Source organism: Paramisgurnus dabryanus, chromosome 5 (genome assembly GCF_030506205.2).
Source record: "Paramisgurnus dabryanus chromosome 5, PD_genome_1.1, whole genome shotgun sequence".
Classification (NCBI taxonomy): Eukaryota; Metazoa; Chordata; class Actinopteri; order Cypriniformes; family Cobitidae; genus Paramisgurnus; species Paramisgurnus dabryanus.
In genome coordinates, this window is record NC_133341.1 from 47,877,461 (window position 1) to 47,896,078 (window position 18,618).

Here is an 18,618-nt window from a genome sequence, read left to right on the forward strand (position 1 = left end):
ACAATGGTATATGACTAATTACTGGTATTTTAGTTGGCTTTAGTGTGTTTTACTAATAGGCTAATAACTGATAACAAAAAATAAACTAGATTTACCAATGTCTTATAAAAAGTAATCAAACCAATGGTTTTCAGTAAACATAAATGTTAAAAGAAATACCATGATATTTGAATAAACTATATATACAATGATACTCAACGATCACAATATTTATGTACCATACACTGGAACAGTATACACTGATCAAAACAAAAACTGTACAAATCTCGGATACGACCAACAATTATTTATATCATCCTTTATCAAAAATACATTTCCCAGAGCAAACTAAACTTTCTATTATTTACATACATACTTTTATTTACGTATCTTATATATGAACAAGTTAACAGAGATGTGTATGATTTCACTACACGAGCACATGCCTGGAGTGAGTCCGGCGAGCCGTTGTCGTGGAAACGGAGTGACATATTTGCGTAGGCGCCGAATGCTATTGCTCTGCGGACACGTTAGACTACTCCCCAACTAACCCATACACATCAATTAATGCGTGTTAACTACTACTTAAATCCGCCTTAAGTGGACATTTATTTAAGAAACCGTCTTTGCACCGACGAGTGTTTATTTCAGACCTGGAAGCGTATTTTTTTAACCCCAGGGCAATTAAATCATTTGACGGTCTTTCAAGTCGACTAGTCTTTCAGTGCTATCTAATGCACGCACTCGAGCAGATTAGATCATCGGTGATAATGTGCTATAAACCAGACGCTGTATCTCCACCGATATGCATCTAATTGCTTCATGTAAGGAATTTATAATGTACTTGTGTAACCCAATAACGTTGCCTTATTGTCCTGTTCTGGTAAAGAAAGTTAGCCGGTGTGAGTCAGCAACCTCACTAAATTATGAAAGCTGGTATGCTGCGAATCGCCACATTTTAAAACGTATGGTGGTCATTTAGGTTTGCTTTCATGCCAACTTACTGCCTATTTACCATGGCCCCCACCCCTTAAAAGCGTTCGTCGTCCTCTCACTAACATACACTCACAAACACAGGACACATTGTGTTACCTGTCCATTATGCATTTGCATGGTGTTGTTTGATTTCATATCTGTACGCCTTTATTTATTATAACAAACTCCACAAATGCACATGCCAGGGTCGGAAATGCGAAGGTTATGGATGCCATCCAAGAGCAATGCACAATTGCACGCAATAGGGACTAAATAGTGCACTAGACTTATTTACAACGAAACGGCCTTTAATAGATTGATGCATCTAACTACACTTCTCGCGCACACACGCGCACGCTCGTTTTTCTCTCATCCGTGAAGCTGTATTACATAGCTCACGGTTTATTTCTTGCTGTAACGTTTCACTTACATATCAGTGATGTTTTCCATGTCAGATTCCGGGACCAAGACGGGGAAATCCTCGATCCCTGGTTCCTGATCAATACATGAGATCCTCGAGGCATTGCAAGTGCACGATGCAGGACAAGCCGAGCTGAGCCTCAGGAGCCCAAATAAAACCCCACACAATCCCCATCTAGCCATTCCATGAACCTCTGCGATCATAGCAGGTGTAACGCAGTGTAGGCTATTCAACGAAACTCAATATCGTGTAGCGTCTATAGTATTTTTGTGGCGCTGCTGTGGAAAGCGCAGAGACGATTTGCGCGACGAGAGACTGTCATGGATTGGCCTTCTCGTGTCTCCGCGGAAAGGTGATAACGCAATGTGAAATTTAGCCACCGCGATTTTGTGGGTGACAAAATGTTGCCCTATCTCGGGTTGGCTTCTTCCAGATGCGCTGGTCTATGTGGCTGCAGATTGTGTCTATGGGCTGCGGTGCTGATGCTGACGCCTCATCCACATCCAGCGCTGGAGAAGAAAACAAGCGAGACTGTGTGTGTATGTGTGTGTGTGTGTGTGTGTGTGTGTGTGTGTGTGTGTGAGCGCGCGCGCGCGCTGATGTGTGTGTGTGCGTGCGTGTGTGTGTTTGTGTATTAAGAGGCAGCAGCGCGTACCTGCAAGCGCCTATTGATTACCGACCACATCTTCCTCAGCCATCGCTGTAATTACATGTGGATAGGGATGTTTAAAATGCTTTCAAATATGTGATATTGGCAATAATCGATCATTTGTGGTGTTAATGGGGGCGATCTTTGTGGTATTTACGTTGATCGGCACGGGTATTGGCAGCTATTTCTTATAGGCGGCCACGTTTTGCTTTTAATTTGTATATATACATTTGGGTGCTTAATTGATGTTATTGTTTTTCCTGTGGTTAACAATTATCTGAGCTGGCCTCGAATGCGGGGTTGTCTTGCGTTTCTATCGTGCTTTTCAACAATACAACAACTTCATGAATAGCCATTACCAGAGTGTGACGTGCGGTTTGACGCACAAGATGGGCTGCATCTAGAAAAATAATTACTAAACAAAAATGCCAGACTGTTTTTACTGATTGTGTCAGTCATGCATTCCAATCGTGATGGTGTAGCCTATGAGTATAGAAACTAAATAATATGTGAGCGATTTGCATAATATTAAAGAAACACAAGGCGTGAACGCTATAATAGAATTAGGAAAATTTGTGCCTTTTAATCTTAAATTTAATCTACTATTTGTCTTGTGAGGAATGTTAGAGCCCATCTTCAATAGATAACACGCCTTATGTATTTTATTTTTATTGTGCTAGATTTCATTTTAGAATGAGTACTACACCGAGGGCCCTTAGAGGACTGTAGGCTCCTGCGTTGGATTGTGAAATAGTCAAGTGTTATAGTTATGTTACCCCAGGAGAGGGCGACAAAGGCAAAAAAAACATTATTTAGTAAATGTGAACTGCAAGCACACAATTATCTGTTTATTTGTCCTCTTTAGACGATTACGTTACAACCACTAAAACGTTCATAAAAATTCCAAAACGTTAAGACATTATTTACATCAAAATAGGTAAGATAGTTACGTATTCTTATTTATCATTGTCATTTTTCCACGTTTTTGTATTTTTTTTCTATTTCACTCTGCCAAAGCCTTCTGGTGCGAACCACAAGAGTTACTGTAGTATGTAAAATGAACAATCATGCATTTGGTAGACACTTTTATCGTAAGCCACTTACACTGTATCCTAGGTTTACATTTTAATGTTCACCAGACACCAAATCTTTTACAATGTAATATACGATTTTTTAAATTGATGTCTGATGCCAGGCTCAACGCACACTAAAAAGATAAAGCCATGATGGCTGCGCTTCTCAGTTGCTATGACGATGGCCCAAAATCTAAACGACAGCCAATGGGCGGGCCAGCATTGGTTTAGTGACAACTTCCATAGCCAATTACACATTTAGATTCTACATTGACAGCCGTTTCAACCAATAGTGATGCAGTTGTGAGTTGCGTTAAAGCCAATCACAAAACAAAAAATGCCTGTAAACCTACAATGAAATCAAGGTAGAAGGCGCAGAAAATTTCGGGCGAAAACTGGTGTGACGGAAGGGCTGCCTGCAGGTTTGTAATATAATTTGAATAATATCGCTACAATTACACCTTAGTTTTAAATCTTACTGTTCATTTCGAGAGTAGTAAAAATAGAAAGGTGTCGAGCAGTTATTATACCATTATATGCGTCGCTGTGTTTGTAAATTAGCCAACTAGTTTCCTGAGATGATGATTTTTCAAAATGGAGTGAGTTTCCAGCAGAACGGGTAGCAGTCAATCAGTAAACCGACAACAATTTATGATTGCTAATATTTAACTAAAACGAGTCGTATACGTTTACACACTTAATAAATGTACTAAATAAACCCCATATCGTCATTTTGTTAGCAGAATAGGGGACGTCGTATAGAAAATAAGCTATTTTGTCCACATAAAATCGGCAGCCAAAATTATTAATTTTTGACGACAATAGTTTCGTTATAGTCTAACCGTTATTTAATTTAGAAGTATTTCTGTTTTCAAATTAAGCAAAAATTGTTGTGTTGTTTATTGATGATAGTTTATATTGTCAAGGTAACGTTAACTGTAATGCTAACATGCTAAAGGCTACACGCGCACCATTTTGAAACGGTGGGCCTTGACACAGCCCTTATATAACCAGTCAGTGTGAATATTTGTAAACATGTCTTATAGTATATTTCGTTATTTATTTATTATATTACATAAATTGTATGGAATTATTTTGACATCAATTGTTTTCTATTATATCTGTTTTTTGTCGAAATGATAAAAAAATCGACATTGGCATATTATTGTATCTCATCAGGAAATAAAATAATAGAAAACGTACTATGGTGTTACCACGATTGGTTTTTGGACATGGAAATGCTATGTTTTTAGGTACAGTGTAACATGGTCAAAAGTGTCGTGAAATTCCATGAACATTCAATGGTAAATTACGGTGGAAGTCATTCCATGATGACATATAACCAAATTAAGCTTACATTTGCTATCACTGTACGAGAATACTGCTGTCACAGGTCTTTGTAAGGGTAGTATGTGCAAAAATCTTGTGTGTTTTGATGCTAGTTAACTGGTTTGATAAAACATTAGTTTTTCCCATTATGACTGTAATGTATTTTAAAGTTCATTTCACTCTCTGTGTCTCTCAGAATTAGCAGTCCAGGACAGCCTTTTCCAGTTTAACTGCTGGCTGAAGACAATGGAGACAGAAATTAAGCAGGACGAAGAAGAGACCACATTCAGTAACACTGACACTAACGGTAATGTTTCCTAATTAAAGGTAGGGTAACAGATTTGATCCTGAAACATTTTTAGTTATGCTGGTTAAAAGTCTCCTCACATTCTGATAGCAATCACTGTGTTAAGTTGTTTAAATGTATTTGTAAAAATGTATGTCATCTGTGAAAGGCGTAGGACCAAAAAATGTTCAACAAATCATAGATTTCGGTCCGAACGGACGTTTCCTTTTATGTCCCTCATACGTAAGCGTAATTTGAATTCCCACCGCGCAGCGAGTCCACGCAGATACCATACGTCATCGGCGCGTTCACGTGCGCTCTGTCTGTAAACAGCGAGAACAGCAAACTTTTCTGCTGAATTGACAACCTACACAGGAGCAACAAAACTAAATGCATCTTTTATAACAACAACAGCAAAAACTGCCTGGATCAGCAAGAGCAAAAACCCAAATTAACATCGGTAACTTTACTGCTTTACCACAAGATGCAAACAGCTACAGGAGGCAAAGGGTCTGAAAGGGTCGTTGCACTGTTTATTTGGTAAGGTAGGTACGCGATATGTTTGTATTGAGATGGATTCAGATATTCTACTTTGATGAAACGTTGTGTTGCTTATGAAATTTGTGTTCGTTTTCCGGATTAGCATAAAGATATAGTTACTACGTCTACACAATCGACCGTGTGCTTAAACTAATTCTGATGTAAACCAGTTGTTTATGTTGGTTATTTTGGAAGTGTTATTGCAAAGTTTTCTCACTGGTGAATGAGACATGAGACGTGACCGTCTGATCTGTGCGTGTTCATGTGTTTATAAAGAGGCGTGACTTTGGATGGCGATTTGACTTGAGGGTGGGATCGGGATTTCATTGCTAGGCGGCTACCGTTAGCATTTTTCAAAATGTGTTACCCTACCTTTAAGATGTTTAAATGTTCTTATGCATAAGGTAAATAAAGATTTTGGACTACTTTTAGCGATAGCCTTGAACGTGCAAGTGAGTGACTGAATTAATAAAAAAAAACCATAATAATTTTTTTAATGCATTGTAAAAAGTGTTTCTGATGCCAAAACAAACAGGCTTTTTCTTTCTTTCTTTCTCTTCACACAGTTTTGAATTTTTGAATAGAAATGAGATTTCATTATAATAGTTTTTTTATAACTTAAAAAAACTAAAAATTTCATAAGAATTGTAACCACTGGCTTGATAATCTTTTGAATTCCTTGATGGCATATTCTGGGACGAGCAATTTGATAAACATGAATGTCTTAATCGTTGTTGAAGCTCACATTGCACATTTGTGTTCCCTCAGGCAAGCGCCCTGCTGAGGACATGGATGAGGAGCAGGCTTTCAAACGCTCTCGCAACACTGATGAAATGGTGGAACTAAGGGTACTTCTCCAAAGCAAAGTGAGTTGGTTACAGTCACCCCTTCCACAAAGCTGAGACCTCAGATTTTGAAACATTTTAAGGGTGTACTTTTACGTTTCATGCCCCTATTTTATGTTTTTAGAATGCTGGAGCTGTGATTGGAAAAGGGGGCAAAAACATTAAAGCGCTGCGCACAGATGTGAGTATTAAGACGTTGATGCATGTTTATGGTGAACTTTGTAAACGCTGTTCTTTAATGGCCAAGTTTAAACAAGACTTCTGACATCAAATCCTTTTACCAACAGTTGTTTTCACAAGCATTTCAGATTTATCAGCCAAAGGCACAAATGAAACTGATTTGAAATCCCGTAAAGTAAATCACATGACACCAATCTGTCCATCAAAATTAAACAAATTATTATGGCAGATCTTCCATTTTGTAGCTATAGGTTGGCTCATTTGCACAGACAAGCTCTCTGAATAGGGCTATATTGTGGATCTTGAACATTTGCACATGAATGAGAAAGTACTTCTTGACCTCATGTTCTTAAAAGCTTTCTCGCCTGCTTGGAAAACCCAATTACAGATGTCTTGACTCTTGAGCTGACCCATAGTCCTGTATAAACCGCTGTTTTCCAGTGGTTCTACAGATCTGTCCCATTCTGTTTCTTGTGCACTCTATGCCAAGTCTCTTCAAAGAAATATGTGGACAGTAGAGTAATGAGTAAAGCCTTGTATTCAATTAAAAATGTATTCCTTCTCCCCCTCTTCCCTCTCCTTTACTTTTTTGTTTTTGGCCACCTTCCTCCGTTGCCCATGTACTGGATCGACTTGCCCCTCCTGCGTTGCCCACCTTGATGTTGGCCCAACCTCCGCCCCTGAACGCCCGCCCACCTGACACCCCGGTTGGCCCCGCCCATAAACGTGCCCCTCCTTAAACGGGCACCTTACTTGACATCATGTGATTGAATGCCCTTGCCCAATGCCAACCTCCACGACCAATGCAGTACAATGCCAGTGTATCAGTCCCAGACAGCAGTGGCCCAGAGCGGTATGTCCCACCAGTTATTGCCTCACTGCCTGATTAGAAAGAGAACACATGTCTTTGATAACCTGCCTTCTGTTTCATGTTAACATTTTCACACATATAGTCCCCCTCCCCCTTTTTAAGAAACGTGTAATGTTCCATTAGATTTTTTAAAATGATTTTTGATATATGTATATGTCTTCTCTCTTCCCCCAACACTAGGGGTGTAACGGTTCATGTTTTTGTTGATTTTAATATTTCGTTTGGTAAATACTTCTGTGATGATCGGTCAATAACGATAATCTAACTGTCATTATTCTTATAAGCCATCGTTTTTAGCTATACTTTATAAAATTGCTCACACTGTACAATTAACAATTCTACTCTTCATGCTATAAGTTATACAAAACAAAATGTATGTTATGAAACATTAACATTTAATGAAATATAGAGTTGAAGGATACAGAATTAATAGAGAATATGGATGTTAAGACTATAGATGGAAACAACCTGCTTTTGTGGCCCAAACTTCACTTCCGATAGACTTCCGCAAAGAATCAGTAACAACAGAGTCCCTTTAGAGCAGTCTTTTTCAAACCGTTCCCAGGGGAACCACTGCTCTGCACATTTTGCATGTCTCTCTTATTGAACACACCTTATTCAGCTCATTAACGGAGATATCCATGAACAGAACTGGGTGTGTCAGTTAAGGGAGACATACAAAATATGCAGAGCAGTGGATCCCCTGGGACAAGATTATAAACCACTGCTTTAGAGTAAATTATTACTGATAACAAGCAAAATACATAACCAGTAAATTATCAGCTTAAATAAAAAAATTATCAGATCAGAGCTAAAGCATATCAACTACTACACGGAGCCAAAGATATATACAAATAAACAAGATGCGTCATTGGTACTGATATGAATAGGGCAGATCACAATAGTCAGAATGGACACTCCAGTCCCGCCTTCCAGTAAAAAGAGCCAATCGCCACCTGTTAAAAAATGAAATCCTCTGAGAGAGAGACATACACGTAGGCAACATGTCTTGTTCTATCAAGACCAGGAGGCATTGCAAATGTGACTGCGCAGTGACCCGACTTTATTAAAAGGATTTTGACTGAGCTAAAGCGATTGTGTTAAATTAATGTATACAATGTTAGCTACAGATCCATGAATTCTTACCTGGCTGCCAAATTTCTCTATGCATAGCGGTGATCCATGCTTGCCATGTCCCCTAGTCTTTAGGAAACCATTACATTTTTATTTTTCGACAAGGTATTTGTTCCAGAGGTCAGTTTAACCACAAGCCTGACCTATAAACCAACACAAACCGGAAGTTAACTTCGGGCCACAACGTGTGTGCGTCCTCCAATGTAACCGTCTACAACTCTGCTGACTCTTGAAATGGACTTTAAAAGGGACAGAGAATGAAAAAACATTTTTACCTTGTCTTTGTTGAATAATGGTAGTCTACCCGCATTCACGAACATACAAAAAGTGCTAGACATGCTAAACATCTCAGTCTCATAGAAATTCCTCTTTTAGAAATGTCAGCCAGAAAACGTCCCAATCTGAAAAACTGATGCTTATGACATCACAGGCATCTCCGTGCCCCTCCACTTTAAAATAATTGGCTACATTTTTTGAGTAGTAGCAAAGTCAGCCAATCTGTAATGAGATTGCAAGTTAAGCCAGTAGGGGGAGCCAAATAGGTGCAAAACCACTTGTTTAAAAGCCCCCACCCTAATAGAGCTATCTGAGAGAGGTTTTTAGGAAGCCTCTAAGGCATTACAGACCCAAACACAGAACAACAAGGATAAATACCCCGTTCAATCATTCACCTTTAAGTAAAGCGCTTTAAGTAAAGCGCTTAGACTTTGTAAGTCTGCATGTGTCCGATTTGTACAAAAAAAGTAAATCGCTGTAGTTTCTCTTAAAATTTACTTCTCACAATTCATTCCCATTTATACGAAATGGTTATATTTAAATTATCCACGGGAACCGTTTCACCCCTACCCAACACCCCTCTCATCAAGTCTTTGAATATATTTTCCGAACTTTCTCGCACAGAATTATATATCTATATATAATCAATCACTTCTGGTTCAGAGGGAGAGAGTCCTGAATCTCATTACTTTTATTTTGAATAAAGTGTTTGGATGATTATTTTTGTTGTTGGTACTGATGGTGAAAATTTGTAAAAAAAAAATCCCATCTCTTTTTCACTCTGTTCTTGTTGGCCCACTTCGTCCCCTTCCTGAGCCTCCCCTCCCTTTCACTGTTCCCAACATCACTGTCCATGATTCTGAGCTTGCACCGTGGTGCAGTCCTCTCTGTCACTCATCTCTGTTGTCTTTGATTTTTCCTCTAGTGCTGCATTTCTTTCCCCCTTTTTGTTTTTCTCTTTACCCACATACGTGCAAACTTTGCTACAATCTCTCTTACTTCCCCTCGCCACGTTCTTCTGCTTCTTTTGTATGTTTTTGGTTTGATTTAGCTCTTTCGCTCCTTGTCGAGAGAATGTGGTGTGCTGGTGGCACTGTAGAGTGATTAGCAAAAATGTTTATTTCACTTTCATACCCCCGATTTTTCTGGTTGTGGGAGAATGGTAAGCAGGTCTGTCTCTCTCTTTTTCTCATTTTCTTTCTTGGCCCGTGTAGCCGTAGAGTGCCTGCTCAGTCTCAGCCCTTGCACTGTCGCCCATCTCCTCAGGCCTTTATTAATTGAATGTGCAAGAAACAAATGCATGTCAGTTGCCCGTCTATCAGTGCAGTATTGAAAGATGTTAATCGTTTTCAGCAGCCACTCTTAAATTTTCTTTTGGTTCGGAATCTTTTTTCCTTTTCTTTATTGCTTTGTGGCAAACGGCAGGGCTGGAAATCTAAAGTTCTGTATTCGTTTGTTTTGCTTCTATTTTTTATTTTGCTTGATGTGCTGCTTCAGTATCCTGAGCGTGAGTGCAGATATAGAGACCATTGGTGAGATTCTACTAAAGATCATCCCTACCCTGGAGGAGGTAAGCATATTTATACAAAAACTACAGTATTAAAACTTTTTAACAAGGGGACTGTGAAGGTACTGAAAGGGAAATGTGGAATGTTTAATTAATTAAAATAAATGACATTGTAAAATCTGGCATCATTCATTTGAGCTTGAATTGATGTTAATTATAGTGTGACATTTTATGACACTGTAAGTTTACATATGTTGCTTTGGCATTTTTGCTTTTAATCCTGCATATTTGGCAGTATCAGCACTACAGCGGGACTGACTTTGACTGTGAGCTGCGTCTGCTGATTCATCAGAGTTTGGCCGGAGGCATTATTGGAGTCAAAGGTGCCAAGATTAAGGAACTGAGGGAGGTAAGCACCTTGCTAAAAATACCACATGCCATAAAACTAAAATACATTGAGTAAGCGGGGTAGCTTTACGTGTTTAATCAGTTTTCTTGACATTTGGAAATTGGTCATCTCATTTTTAGAACACACAGACTACAATCAAGCTCTTCCAGGAGTGCTGCCCCCATTCCACCGACCGTGTGGTTTTAGTGGGCGGTAAACCTGAGCGTGTAGTCGAATGCATCAAGGTCATTCTGGAACTGATTTCAGAGGTGAGATGATGACTGGGGGAAACATTTGAGTTCTGTAGTCAATTTAACAACAACGTTATCTTATTATTAGACATTCAGACAAATATGCATTCCATTTGATTTATTCTAAGATTGGTTTTGTAAATAAAGCTTATGTTTTTCTGCCATTATCTGTAGGCTCCCATCAAGGGGAGAGCCCAGCCCTATGACCCAAACTTTTATGATGAAACCTATGACTACGGTGGCTTTACTATGATGTATGAGGAAAGAGGTCGGCGGCCTATGGGAGGTTTCCCCATGCGAGGCAGAGGAGGGTTCGACCGCATGCCTCCTGGCCGTGGCGGACGTCCCATGCCTTCTAGGCGGGATTATGATGATCTGAGCCCCCGCCGTGGACCACCTCCACCCCCACCGGGGAGAGGAGGACGTGGGGGTAGCAGGGCCCGAAACCTGCCCCTGCCTCCACCGCCACCCCCTAGAGGAGGGTACGCACATTCATCTAATTCTATATTTCGTTTTTCAGTACTGTAAAAGAAGTCACCAATAAATGTTGCAGTTACTTTGATTACTTTGTCCACAGCTGATTTTCTAGTTATGATTTTTGATTATCCTTGATGCTTTTGAATAATGTAAGTCGTGGAATTATTTCTGGTTTATCAGAGTTGTTTATTTTGGATCATATCAGGCTAAAAGTACTGTGGTGTAATAGAGAGGATGATATCTGATATGAAAGCACCCCGTTTTTGTTTGCAGAGGTGATCGATTTTCCCACCAGAGCTATCACAGCAATATGGATGACAGACCAAAGTAAGTAAATTCAAGACTGGTAGCTATACCTATCCTAAGGTATGCAAAAACAAAGTGGATAAAAAACTCAAAATAATTCATACTTGGATCAAATATCTGTATGGATTAAAACACACTAAATTTACTCTAGCATATCAGGTGGCACATTTTAGCTTAAATGCAATTGTCCAGATTGAATGGCCAAATTGTGTTTAAAAAAAGATTGCAGACAGCCAGAATTATAAAGTAGGTAAAACTTTAAGGTTTGTGAATAAAACAAATATATTTCATGAGTACCAGCAGTTATGGTTCTACACCGTGACATTTACTAGTGATCAGTTGTCAAAATAAATGTATGTCTTAGTACCACCACTTGCACTACTTGACTTGTGTTTTGATATAGGCTTATATCTTATTGATCAATGAGGACTTTTTAAGTGGGTTATTAAAGTACAAATATTTTAAATTAATCACGTTTCTCCATTCGTGTAAGCAGTGACCGAAGGGGGCGACCTGGAGACCGCTATGAGAGCATGGTGAGTACATGTGAACATTAATGCATAAATGAGTTTGTATTTTTGGAGGATTTCTTGACATTTATCAGATGATGATCTTGGGTCGTTTTAATTTTAGCGATTCCGATACCAATTCAGAGTATCAGTTCCTGGTTTTGATTCCAATATTTTTTGTGAGAGAAAAAAATCAGATACTTTCAAGATTTTTAAATTAATTTATTCTTGCCACATTTAGTCTATAATCTGTTGGCTGTAACTGTTATCTGTGACAATTTGTCCAAAAATTTAATAAATAATATTAAGGAATGATCAGAAGTTTTATTTGTTATAACACAAAACAATACAACATAAACGAACAGGCAGTAAGAGAGAATATAACCCTTCATGGCTACAGTGAACAGATTCTCTTAAAAATAAAATTACTTATTAAATAAAATTAATAATTTATACGCTAGGTAGCAACGGGTGACTGTTGAAAAATGTGTTTTTTTACAGAATTATTCATTTAGAGGCGTTCAAAGCTATGGCTTGTCCATTAACAAAAGTTTTTTTTTTATGAATAAAACACTACATTTTTAAAACGTGCCAGAATGATACAAATTGATATAATTTTAAATAAACTGTTGTCCTGTAGCTGCCCGATGTTTTTTTTTATCATGATCGCTATTAAAAAAATCAAGTAGACAAAAGCAATTGTTAGTTATACAGAAGTTCCTATTATTCATTCAGATTAACGCTGTGTCGAAGCAGATATTATAGTAGATGCATTTCCTCCCTTACACAAAATATCCTTACCGCATGTATTGCATTTTGCAATACTACAGTCTTTTGAATGTTTGCAACGGTCAGACATAGTGCAGAGTGTAATGAACTGCACATGTGCGTAAAGAGAGAAGGTTCTTGTGGCAGGTCCTGGCAGATAGATACAACTGTAAATCGCTCACTGCTGTTCGTCATGCGAGAATGACTGAAAAAGTCAGGAATTGTTAAACTAAATCAAAATGCATGCAGCTTATCGATTCCCCCCCTTTTTTCTTTACATCCGGAACCGGTTCTCAATAACCAACCCTAGTTTTAAGGGACCGAGATTTGTTTATTAAGTTTTAGAAAACCATAGCGGAACAGCTTGTTCTTTCTCTCTAAAGTGACAGTGTAATAGATGCATACGTGACGCTCTTATGCCTGACACACTGGTTTGGTCTGCTGTTGCCTAGCAACAGATTTTTGAATCACTTGTTGCCTTGGTTACCAAGGAGCAGTTAAATACATAGGTGAAAGCCATCACACTCACTCACCAATGAACTTAAGGCACCAAAAGCATACTCAAGAGCAGCGGTGCTTTAGAGAATCGGCACACATGTTTTAGTAAATTAATAGTTTGATGCTGAAATCTGATTGAATGAGCCACATTTAAAATTTCAGATACAGACGTCAGTTGATGCGCAGTCTTCTCCCATATAATATGCCATAACTGCATCATAAAACAACTTGTATCATAAAAAATTTATTCAATAACAAATTACACTGAAATGTAAATTTGTAGGTAATAATTGACCTGTACAGGTAATGTGCAGTGTGAACGGGTGTTTAAGCATGACTGCTACTACATTGTGTATTTTATTACTGTTAAAATTATGTATTGACCAATCAATGCTTATACATAAAATGAGATGTATTATTATTACAAATACTCTAAAAGTCATCACTCTGTATAGAATGAATATACGCTTGTGCTTTCTGAATTGACTTTTTTTCCCCTCTTGTTTTTCTTTGTCATTGTACACAGAGTGGAGGTGGATATGGTAAGTGTTTTTTTGCTGTACACATCCACAGGTTCAAGGTTATCTCCAGTCACACTTCTCTCAATAGCTTAGTGTTTCCTGCTTCTCTCTGTCTGTATCTTGCCCTATCATAGCTCTGATGTCTTGATCACTTTTCCGTTTTCTTTTTCTTTTCTTGTTTTATTTGAAGACAATAATTCCTCTTGGGAACCCTTCCAATCTGGTGAGTGTGTCAGATACTGTGGTCTATGATTTCAGAAAATGAAGTATGTTTAAAATTGCGAGACGTATCAGTGAAAGACCTGCAAAAAAGCATTGGGAAATGACAGTAGGGTGTTTGTTTCAACAGGTGGTCGAGGTTCATACAGCGACATTGGCGGTCCTGTTATAACAACACAAGTGACCATCCCCAAAGATGTAAGTACATAGAAAATGTGATAGTTTAGGAGATGGTTTACTAATTGTTAAGAAATTTGGAGCGCATTGGGCTATTTGAAGTTTAATCTTATCAAATTCTGCTTAAAAATAGAATACTATTTATACTATGCAATTTCTTAATTAAAATAGTCTACTATGACCTGGGTTTTCAGACAAGGCTTAAGCCTAGTCCCAGACTTAAATGCATGTTTTAACTGTCTTAACTTAAAACAGCTTGGTCTGACATATATTTTTAAATATATCACATTTATAAAAGCTTTCCTTTGCATCAGTCGAGGCTTGCTTTGTTTGTAAAGTGAATCTGATGGTGTGTGGTGTGCTGTCATGACCACATGCAGGGCTATCAAAATCGCTAGCCTGACGTCCAAAAATGCATCTCTGCCCTGCAGTAGGGCCATCTTGACTTGTAGGGAGGAAAAATATATTTAAATGCTTATGCACTCTCTCACAGATTTGGATGGGTACTAATGGTGTAAAACGTGCCTGCGAAGCAGCGAAATGTATAGGAAACAAGCAGTACTGATTTGTCATTGATGATCTGGATCTGTTGTACAAAATAAAAATTGTCCGGTCAGTCATTACTATCCTCCGGTATAAAATAATATCTTCCGCAACAAGCTTTAAAGTGATATAGATTGCATTTGCAGTGAAGAGAATTACAAAAAAAGGCTACAGTATATGTAAACTCGCTCTTAAAGCAACAATAGCCCCTATCTTTCTGATCGGAAAAATTATCCAATCCGTAACTAGAAAAACATTGTATGATCCAAACTGTGAGTTTTGTGACCCATTGAACCTCTATTAAATGGTGAGAATATCTGGTGTAGAGATGAGCATGAACAGTTGGCTTGCATCTAAATTGAGATTTTTTTATTTGTTAAAAAAACAACAGCATCAATAACAACAAGAATAGCAGAGCAAACTTTATAGTCTGTGGCCCTATAGGCTTTGTATTGGCAAAATTTGGCTCGTGGTGAAAACTAATTGAGGAACACAGCTGTGCTATGCTCTCAACGTCAAGTGGCATTTTCATATGTGACTTCAGTTGGTGCTTAAAAAACGTAAAAACTTGGTGCTTACATTTCGAATAAGGTTTTAGCCATTATCCATTTTTAAACACTTGCCCAATTTTGACTGTGAGGTTTCCTTTTCATTAACATTTCCTATGTTACTTTATTTATTTTAAAGCATTCAGAAAATGAATTGGTTTCGTATTTAGTTTCAGTATATGACAACAACACTTAATCACCCCATTCATGAAAACCTTGTCCATTTTTAGCTGGCCGGTTCTATCATTGGGAAAGGCGGGCAGAGGATCAAGCAGATCCGTCATGAGTCGGGAGCATCTATCAAAATCGATGAGCCACTAGAGGGCTCAGAGGACAGAATCATTACCATCACAGGCACACAGGACCAGATTCAGAACGCCCAGTATCTACTACAGAACAGGCAAGTCTTTCACCTATTCTAGCATGTTTGCAAATACATCAACATCCTGACACCATGTTTTCAGGGTCGAGTCAATTTTTGGTTCTTGTTAAAAGCAAAATGCTTTGCAACCTAACAGAATTGCAGCTATTTTAAGTGAGATGTCTAATGTATCTTAACAAATATCAAATGCAAACTACCCAAATAACATCCCTGGTTGAGGCAAGGAATGGAATTTTGTTTAATGTTCTGCTTCAAATGGTAAACCAATCTCTTGTATAATAAAAATATTGTGCTCTTAATTCCCTTTTTTTTTTTTTTCATTTGCACTAATGTGTTGATACTAAAACAGTAGTTCTCCACACTTGCTTCATGCTTCAAATACCTTTTGACTGCTGTCTCATGCACTTCTTTTTGCCTGACCTAACATCTTTCAGCTTCAGGGGGACCTTTGATATTTTTTCCTTATGTGAAATGTGTACAAACGGGGTTGTATCAGTTCCATTTTGAACCCAAAAAATAATTTACTAAGAAGCCAATTAATGGGGCCCAGGAGAATGGAGTGCAAGCTGGCTTGCTTCTGTCTGGAAGACTTGTGATTTTGTTGTTGTTAGTTAGATAAAGTGACAACAAATCACAGTCTGCCCTACAGCACAGGCCCAGCATCATCTGCCCCCACCCTCAAACACATTTCACCCACCCTAACTGAAGAGGCCTGCCTTTTTCGACTAACATCTTGAACTTCCATCTTCCTGCATGTTGATGCTGGTTTATACTCTGTTTGATCTTTTATAACTATCAGCTTATAGCTATCAGCTCCTGCTAACAAAGAGAGTCTCCACCACGTATGGAGCATAAGCCAGCCTTTTCTACTGTAACATGCCTGCCTTTCTTGAGTTTTAACTTTGAAACACAAACTTGATTCCTTTCTGAAAGATGCTTTTCTGATGCGCAAATGCAACTGTTCACTCTTGTTGCATGGATGTAACATTCATTTATTTTTTTTTAAATGCAGTGGCTTCTTCAAAGTCAACATGAACTGAAAATGTTTTCTGAAAGGAATGGTTTACCCCAAAATGAATGTAGGACATCCTTTATTGATATCATGTTTCAAGACACTGTGTAAGCCAAGTGTTCTGGCTAATAAAGCCTCTGAAATTTTGCTAATAGTTAAATAGCCTGCTAGAATAATGTAGGGTATGGGAAATTATTATAGATGAAGCTGTAATTATTATACAATTATAATATAATAGCTCAAATAATTATAGATCTAAAAGAGTATGTTGGGATATGTTACAAACCAAATGTAAGTGCCGACAGTGTTTCAGGAAGGAGTAGTCTTCTGCACACTTGCATTCTGATTTGAAACAACATGTTTATTCTATTCAATAAATTCCCAATAAAGAAAATCAAGTCCTGTCCATCATATAGGATGCTCATGTTGACTTTAAGTCCTCTTGCATGCTAGTATCAGTGTATACAAACATGCTTAATGAAGTTACTTTCTCAATAAACGTTGCATTGCAAATTGAATGAAAATAATCAAGGTTTTGTTAAACATTTGATGTTCTCATGTTTTATTTTAATATTTTGGCTATGATGGGACCACATCCCAAAACATATTCACAATAACTTGACCACTGGTTAAAATGTCCCAGGACAATGATGTCATGCTTGAAATTTTGTTTCTGGTCTCAACTGTTCTATTTCCTCTTTCAGTGTGAAGCAGTACTCTGGTCGGTTCTTCTAGAGCGTGGAGATTGAAGCCAAACTGCCATACTCATTTACTTCAACTTGTTTTCAGAGCCTACATTCCTCGGCTTCTTGGGTAGATGTGCTCCCTTCCATTTCTCCATTTTTTTTAAACAAAACATTTGAGGGATAAGATTTCTGAAAAGCAAGTGGATCCTCTTATTTCTTTAACGTTGTCTTTTTGTTCTTGCACGCATTTTTTCTATTATGGATTGTTTTGTAAGTCGAGGGAGCCCATCTGTAATGTTCACTGTTGGCCTTATCAGAGCTGCATGCAAAGTCTGTGTAACATGCAGAATGTAAACTTAATAGTTTTTTTTTTCAATGGCTTTATCATCCCATGTTTTTTTTTTCTTGTGATGTGGCTTTTTTGGTCAGTGTAAATATTCAGTTAATCGTAGAAATTTTAAATATCATTTGTATTTAAAGGATAACATCTATTTTGATTTGGAAAATTGAGGGTATCAAGGGTGGGAAGCTGATGAATTCCTAAGGTTTTTTTAATTGCTAGTTTTCTCAGCCCGATTTTCAGATTGACAACTTCAGGAGATGGACAGACCTGTTGTACGCCATCGGCATTGGGATCCATTCAGTCTATCTGGAGCTTGTTTTGTACGTCTGTTTGTAAGCATTTTTACCATTTTAGATTAATCTGTCTAGACATCTTTCACTCCACAGTTGGAGGAGAAAACAAAAAGCTTCTCTGTAAAAATTTGTGGCAGGTCTCTGTTCTTGTAACTTTTTCTCTGTTTCCCCTGGTGTCTTTGTAGAATGTGCAGCAAATCTAAAAAATAAAGTCTGTGCCACCTTTTACCAAATCATTGTCTGGCTTTTTGGGTGTGGTGTTTTTATTTTAGTGGTAATGCATTTGGAATAAATTTCCATTATATGAGGCAGTGATACGATTATAAATGAGAGTTATTCTGTTGGAAAGAGAGGAGTGTTTTACCAACTTTGCAAAACCTTTGGGTGGTTAAGACGTAAATCCAACTAGTACATTAAAATGCCTTTCATGTGATCTATTGTTTGTTTGCATCCTTTGTAATGGTTTACTAAATATAATGCTAATATGGCTACTACTATAGTTTGTATGGATTACTCTGGACTGCAGGTGCAACAAATTAAATCAAACTATATGATTAAAAAAATTGTTTATATGATGCAAGACCTTAAAACTTAGAGCTATTAATATTTGTTAATTGCCCCAAAGTACAACC

The 18,618-nt window shown here is 37.9% G+C and overlaps 2 protein-coding genes across 5 annotated transcripts in view; one reads left to right on the forward strand and one right to left on the reverse strand.

The window, feature by feature from the left end:
* Positions 1-1,931, reverse strand: part of ntrk2b (neurotrophic tyrosine kinase, receptor, type 2b) — a 32,145-nt gene extending 30,214 nt beyond the window's left edge. Inside the window, exon 1 of the mRNA XM_065284531.1 lies at positions 1,385-1,931. Coding sequence (XP_065140603.1) covers positions 1,385-1,578 — 194 coding nt within the window. The 5' untranslated portion in view covers positions 1,579-1,931. The remainder of the gene's footprint in view (positions 1-1,384) is intronic.
* A 1,456-nt stretch (positions 1,932-3,387) lies between these two features.
* On the forward strand, positions 3,388-18,219 carry hnrpkl (heterogeneous nuclear ribonucleoprotein K, like). Of its 4 annotated transcripts, none has more exons than XM_065284533.1 (16): positions 3,388-3,519; positions 4,623-4,733; positions 6,021-6,118; positions 6,222-6,278; positions 7,087-7,130; positions 10,056-10,128; positions 10,361-10,474; positions 10,594-10,722; positions 10,879-11,186; positions 11,455-11,508; positions 11,981-12,023; positions 13,789-13,804; positions 13,974-14,006; positions 14,133-14,200; positions 15,501-15,670; positions 17,369-18,219. In XM_065284533.1, the coding sequence occupies exons 2-16, from the start codon at positions 4,673-4,675 to the stop codon at positions 17,397-17,399; spliced, it is 1,299 nt and encodes a 432-aa protein (XP_065140605.1). In that variant the 5' UTR covers positions 3,388-3,519; positions 4,623-4,672; the 3' UTR covers positions 17,400-18,219. The 4 variants fall into 4 exon arrangements, with proteins under 4 accessions (XP_065140605.1, XP_065140606.1, XP_065140607.1 ...); XM_065284534.1 differs by having other exon boundaries at positions 11,984-12,023; XM_065284535.1 differs by lacking the exon at positions 13,974-14,006.
* Positions 18,220-18,618: the final 399 nt, after the last annotated feature.

What these genes read in the sequence shown, in the direction of transcription:
- hnrpkl (XM_065284533.1), top strand. Translation starts at nt 4,673, where the DNA reads ATGGAGACAGAAATTAAGCAGGACGAAGAAGAGACCACATTCAGTAAC. An exon ending in CAGTAACACTGACACTAACG is followed by an intron (nt 4,734 to 6,020) that starts GTAATGTTTCCT and finishes GTGTTCCCTCAG; the next exon opens with GCAAGCGCCCTGCTGAGGAC. An exon ending in GGGTACTTCTCCAAAGCAAA is followed by an intron (nt 6,119 to 6,221) that starts GTGAGTTGGTTA and finishes TTATGTTTTTAG; the next exon opens with AATGCTGGAGCTGTGATTGG.